Genomic DNA, 6421 nt, shown 5'->3' with positions numbered 1-6421 from the left:
AAAGAACTTCTGACCAAAAAATTGCCTAAGTTTTTGTCGCGTTTGAATGAAATGAGCGGAGGCTGCGAAAAGATAGTGCTTGTCTCTGGATCGTTTTGAAGTAATTTGAAGTTTTTAAGAATGATGGATTTAACTGAGTGGTTTTGAGGGTGAAACGTGAGAGTGAATGGAATGCGGTCGGAATCTTCCTTATGCGACGTTTGTAGTGCTGAATGTCGATCAATAAGTTGAGCGCGGTGGTAACCCGCTTGAACGACGGAAGCGGGGTAACCACGTTTATCGAAGAACTGGCACATTGACTCTGATTTGTGGTGAAAATCAGAGTCATTACTACATAAACGACGAAGTCTTAGAAACTGAGAAAAAGGAATGGAATTCTTAACGTGAGATGGATGAGAAGACGAATATAACAAGTAATTATGCGAGGCTGTAGGTTTGTAATACACACTAGTGCATAAACCGTTGCCTTCAATTGAAACTTTGACGCCTAAAAAGGATAAAGAATTGTCAGAAATTTCCCAAGTATATTTCAGAGCCGGGTGAAAAGAATTGACTGCAGTTATGAATTGAGTGAGCTCCTCTCTGGTAGAGGAGGTAGCGCCGATACAGTCGTCTGTCCTGCAAATTCACTGATACCAAAAAATAAGTACTGATATTTTGCGTGCGACTCGCGTGCGCGTGCTTTGGGACTACGTGGGCTAATAATGTCGTACGCAAATCACGTGCACCTTTTAATTTTAACGTGTGCGATTTTTTAGAGGGAGTTGAAAAGTTTTTAGTTTATCGAGTAGCAGTTTTGTTTATCGAGTAGCAGTTTTTTTTAATGGTCGTTGTCGTTTTCTGTGAGTCTACAGTTTACCGTGTTGGAATTAAAGTGTTTGTTTGGATTTCCCGTTTCGCTTCCTAACAGAGAATTAATAACGCTTCATTAATTGCATGATTGAATCATGCAGTCTTTGTCTATATGATATTTGAACGGTCCTTTGCTCCTGGTTAAAATCATCTCTAACAGTGACTATAAGCAGAGAGAAAAGTTGAAGAGACTGTAAGGTGCAATTCAATGAAAGTGAAAGTTAAAATTTCACGATTGGGAGGCCTATGCGCGGACTAGTGCCAGATCCCTTCGAACCATTCGTCACGGAAGCAACGTTGGCCTTGAAATCATGGTTACGCTATTTACGCTGGGTTCCTCGAGACTTCGATGGCACGTGGCTTCGAATTCTCTTTCCTATTCAAAAACTTTGATTTCAATACCGAATTCTCGAACCTTCCAAAAACTAAAACCAGTTTTATTTGTTCTCAGGATAATTGAAAAATCGAAAGTCACTACATGTTGAAAATGTCGTGCTAATGAGTCTTTCTCATTGGAATTAGGTTAATGATAGTACTTTGCGATACCATTTATTCTAAAAGTAATTTTTTTAACGATGAAACGTGAACTCGTGTCACCTCAAAAAATGTCCTATTACAAAATTGTCTAAATGACAAACGCACATGCGTAGCTTGATGGTAAACAGATATATCTTCGGGGCAGCGCTAGTTAGTGTCACGGTAATCCTGCGGTCATGCGCGCGCGCATAAGTGTACACATGACTGTCAATTGTCTCAGCAAGTCTGAGAAGGAAAAGAGATATTTTTAATTATCTTAATTTTCACCGATACATGTCAACATTCTGATTAAGACCTTTTCTGAATTCTTTTATTCCTTCTAAAACTTTTCATCATGTTTATTCTGAATTTGCTTTACGTAACAAGCCTTTTAAACGATGTGGAGTCTGCAAGGGAAACATGTAAATTATAAGTAAGTTTAATTTCCTGAAATAACTTTTTTAGCTTTTAAATCATGAGCGTTTTTTTTATTATTACACTTGATTCGACATGTTCTTTTCAAGTAGTTTCATAAAACACTTCAACTTCATCAGGTTGAAAATAATAACTTCCTGCCAGGAATGATTTGGTGAAGGAGCTGCCATAACTGTGGCCAGCTGGTGGACTGTAGGTGTATCCAAGGTATGTATAGGAGTTTGTGTTGGATGAGGCGTAGCTGGCAATGTGAATATCGTGTCCGTAACCAAATGAGGGACCACGGTCGTGACAACCGTACATGGAATAAGCATTATGGGAACCATACAATCCTGTTTGAGACAGTTTCACTGGTCGCCAGCCTGGCTTGTTAACCAATGAGAATAAAAAGGCCGATGAACTGTACCGGTACGCACAACTGGAAACTAATTCAGGGAGGAAAATGAAAAAAAAGTTGTTAGTTAAACTTAAGAAACTTTCCAGTTTCATGTATTAGAAAAACGTTTAAAACACGTGTTGATTCGCTGCAAGGCATCTCAGTTGCTTTACGATGCTTACACTGATTGCTTTGTCGTGTAATTTTGGTACAACATAACATCAGTTACATAGGGTTTGAACTTTTAACAGTTCTAACATTCCACGTACAAAAACAGCTAACCGTGCTAAAAAAAAATTAAACACCCATTCCAAATATAAATGGCTTGTTATTTAAACAAAACTTACACGTTGTTCAAAAAAAAAACGCGTCCTAAACAATTCTCAGTGTGTTATGGATGTCCTCCCCTGGGGTGGGATGGGTGGGATTTATTGGGTGGACTACTCGCATGGTTCGCATATATTCCGTTGTAGTCCTACCCTACTGCGGTAATGCAGTCAAAATGGTTAGAAACTTTTATCTGAAGATTTATTTGCGAATGAAACTTATCTTTTCTCATCAAAGTGTCTCTTTGGGAAGAGAAAAGAAAAGGTATATATATTTAAGATAGCTTAATGTGCATCATGCACAAATTTGCAAAGTTTCGAAAAAGGGTGTGTTTATATATTAAGAGATTGCTCTCTTATGTGTATTTATTTTTAATAATTACTCGTCGAATATTCGGTGAATATTTAGTATAATTTCAGACTTAAGCAAAGAGTTTCTAGCAATCTGATTGGCTGAGCGGTTCCTTATATGACGCTATATAAACCGCTCCACGCGGTTTATATAAAATGTTAAAATAAAATGTAAATGAATCTTACTAAACTGTTATGATTTTAGAAATTTCTCTGTTGTTATACTAAAACAATTATTGGCCTCAGGTTCGGTGAATGTTGTCGAATGATCTCCTCGACTTCGTCTCGGGGATTATTCGACGATATTCACCGAACCTGAGGCGAATAATTATTAAATATATATACATCTATTTCTTGCAAGAAATGTCGCCTGCAATACGTGGGATCTACTACTATCGACTTTAAAGTTAGATTTCGAAATCACAAATCTGCTATGCTCACAAACAAAACAACTTGTGAAGTAGCGATACACTTTAACAAACCCCACACACCCTGGACGATATTTCGTTCCAATGCATTGATTAGGGCAGGCCCCTGGCGACTCTGAAGAGATCGATAGGCTTTTAATCACAAAAGAGGCTTATTGGAGTGCTCAGTTGTTCTCTTTGGCACCCCATGGTTTGAATAAAAGAAAGGAATTTCATTCGAAAAGTAGAATTTGCTATAATTAATTTTCCATCTTATATTAGGCGCTACTAATTGATCGTTCAAAGGCCCTTTTCTTGGATTTTGTCGGCCCTTTAGGTGTGGATTGGACTCAGAGGCCCTGCCAAGGGATCTTATTATGATTAGTATCATTTAAGGCCCCCCCCCCCCAGGGATTTTGTTGCTAATTTGCCCTTTCGGGCTCCAAAGGCCTTGTTTTGGATAGATACATAGATATATCAATAACAAGTTAACAGGTTTCGAGCCAACAGAGGCGCCGCACCAAAAGGGTCCAAAAGGTGGGATCGTTCCGGGTAACCATATCGGTTCTCCCCCATCCTAGCATCAGCACTGCAATGATGAGGCCCAGAAGGCCGAGACAGTCAATCGCTTCTCGTCCTTTTTGCTAAATCACACGTGTCTTTTGTCGCTCCGACTTGCTCAAAGTATATCACACGAAACTCAGTCGCAATTTATTTGAAGTTAGTTTGCCACTTGAGCCTCTATTTTTCACTCTTGCTTTGGTTTTAATTACGGATGCCACAGCGAATGTGGATGGACTAGAGGAAATGATTGCCGAAGAGAATATGCAAGATCGTTCAACCGTTAATGGCGACTCGAACGCTTCGAGAGCTGCACGCACGTCCGATGAGCCAAATGAAATAAGAGCGCCACAACTATGTATTTCGCAAAATAATATGCCGCAAAGACCGAAGTCTGCATTCTTTACGCCCAGCAAAACTACATCTGCCCGAGGTGTTTTCGACGCTTTCGCCGAATGTAAAGTCTCACCAACCGAAATACAATGTCTGCAACGCAAACTTAACGGTGAGGTTGTTGTTACTTTCAAGTCTATTGCTGCCAAGGAAGGCTTTCTACGCCTCAATTCTCTGAACATCGACTCCAAATCTTTTGCACTTCAAGATATTGACAAACCGCTTTCCTTTCTAACTATTTATGATGCTCCTTTTTGAACTGTCCGACCTTGCTATAATTAAACGCCTGACGCCCTATTGTGAGGTTCTAAATTATCGCCGAGGAAAACACTCATACGCGCCAAACATATACAAAGGTCTTCGCCATTATCGCGTTCGTATTATCAAGCCTGTTCCTAGTTTTATCTGCTTTGGAAAGTACCAGATTTTTATCAAGTATAATGGCCAAACTCCAACTTGGCGAAAATACAACCGACCGGATCATTTTAGTAATGTGTGTCGAAATAAAATTTGCTTTAATTGCGAAGGTGTTGGCCACGAAGCTCGTAATTGTCCACGCCCGTTATTATACTGCATATGTAAGCAGGAAGGACACCTTGGTGTCAACTGCGAATACTCCTGGATATTCCCAGTTGTACAAGGCAGCCATACTGACGAAACGCAAGAAGTAAATATTGAAGACGATTCGAGCGTTCTCCTACCGCCGAAATCCTCAGCTGACGAAAACTCCACGCCATCACTATCCACCGAAAATCTTACGCACGAAGACAACCTCAGCGCTGATTCATTTGACGACAATCTACCGTTCGCCTCTGCTTTGCCTCCACCTATCCAACCGAATCACTCCGATCAAGTTGCTGATCTTCCTCCTTTTCCACCGCCAGACGATTTTAATGAATCCAATCTCCTCTCTCAACTTGAACAGTCTTCTCAATCTGAGCTACATGGAAAACCTTATGAACTTTCTGAACCTGAACAGCCTTCGCACAATCCCTCTGAGCAATCTTCCCAACTGTCATCTGGCCAACTTTCTGAATCTACGGACTCACCGCTTATCACTTCTCAAGGTCTAATCGTTTCAATTAAGTCTGTTATCAAAACCATCCTCCCGCCAAGCACCTGCCAAACTGTCTGAAGAATCTTCTCTTGCCTGTTCCCGAAAATCTACTGCGCCAACACTTGTCACTGGAAAACCCCGTTCTTCAATCCCTGTACCTACCGCATCACATACTCCCATACTGGTCACTCCTGACAACCCCGAAGAAGAGATGGAATCTACTCACGAATTAAAAAGAAAGTCTACTGAACTTTCGACCCCTACCTTAGAGAGGAAAAAGGGGAGAAACAGGTCAAGAAAATCCAAGTAAGCCTTTGTAATTTTTAAGTGAGTCTTTTTTCCAAGAATTTTCAATTTCAAAATTCTAACTATCAATGCGAAGGGGGCTAGCAAACCTGCTCACATATAAATATTTATTTGATTCAATTGAAAAGATGTCTTGTGATTTTTGCTTTGTACAAGAGACGTTTATTAGTTCTGAGTCTCTGATCAAGGCCGTGTCCCATCGATGGCCGGGACGTAGTTTCTGGTCCCCTGCCATCGGCCAACAAGGCAGAGTGGCAACTTTGATTTCCCCTAGAATTTCAGACGAAGTCATATCTTGGAAGAAAGACTCGCACGATCGTATCGTCAGTATCCTGATCAGGACCAACGATGTCGATCTGAACTTAATAATGATTTACGCTCCCCCCAATCCATCTGAACGAAAAGTTTTTTTCGACTCTCTACATGACTTTCTTATTCCATCCTCGGTGACTATCATTGGCGGGGATTTTAACTGTTATGATAGCGCTCTAGACAAATTTGGGGGCAACGTCGCTATTCATAAAGATTACGAGTCATTGAAAAGTGTTTTCACTCTTATCGATGTATAGCGTAAATTGCATCCTAATCAAAGGTAATTTACGTGGTTCAATTCCACCTCAACAATTGCGAGCAGACTCAATAAATTTCTCGTCTCTAAAGATTTGCTCTCCCCTGAGACAAAGTGCAATATTCTTCCTTGTTCATTTTCTGATCACAACTTTGTCTTCCTTGTTTTTCACTTTCCCAGTAGCATAAGACGCGGTCCTGGTGTCTGGAATTTTAACAGCTCTCTTTTGAAAGACAAAGATTTCTGCATTGCTATGGCAATTTAATCGATAAT

General features: G+C 40.3%; 1 protein-coding gene across 1 annotated transcript in view; it reads right to left on the bottom strand.

Moving 5' to 3' along the window:
* Positions 1-1682: 1682 nt before the first annotated feature.
* The window catches only part of LOC111347532 (uncharacterized), a 19985-nt gene continuing 15246 nt past the window's right edge, over positions 1683-6421 (bottom strand). The window contains exon 16 of the mRNA XM_088748583.1: positions 1683-2228. Within this exon, the coding sequence (XP_088604709.1) occupies positions 1888-2228 (341 nt within the window). The 3' untranslated portion in view covers positions 1683-1887. The remainder of the gene's footprint in view (positions 2229-6421) is intronic.

The sequence above is a fragment of the Stylophora pistillata genome, chromosome 2 (genome assembly GCF_964205215.1).
Source record: "Stylophora pistillata chromosome 2, jaStyPist1.2, whole genome shotgun sequence".
Classification (NCBI taxonomy): Eukaryota; Metazoa; Cnidaria; class Anthozoa; order Scleractinia; family Pocilloporidae; genus Stylophora; species Stylophora pistillata.
This window is presented reverse-complemented; position numbering and strand designations above follow the sequence as displayed.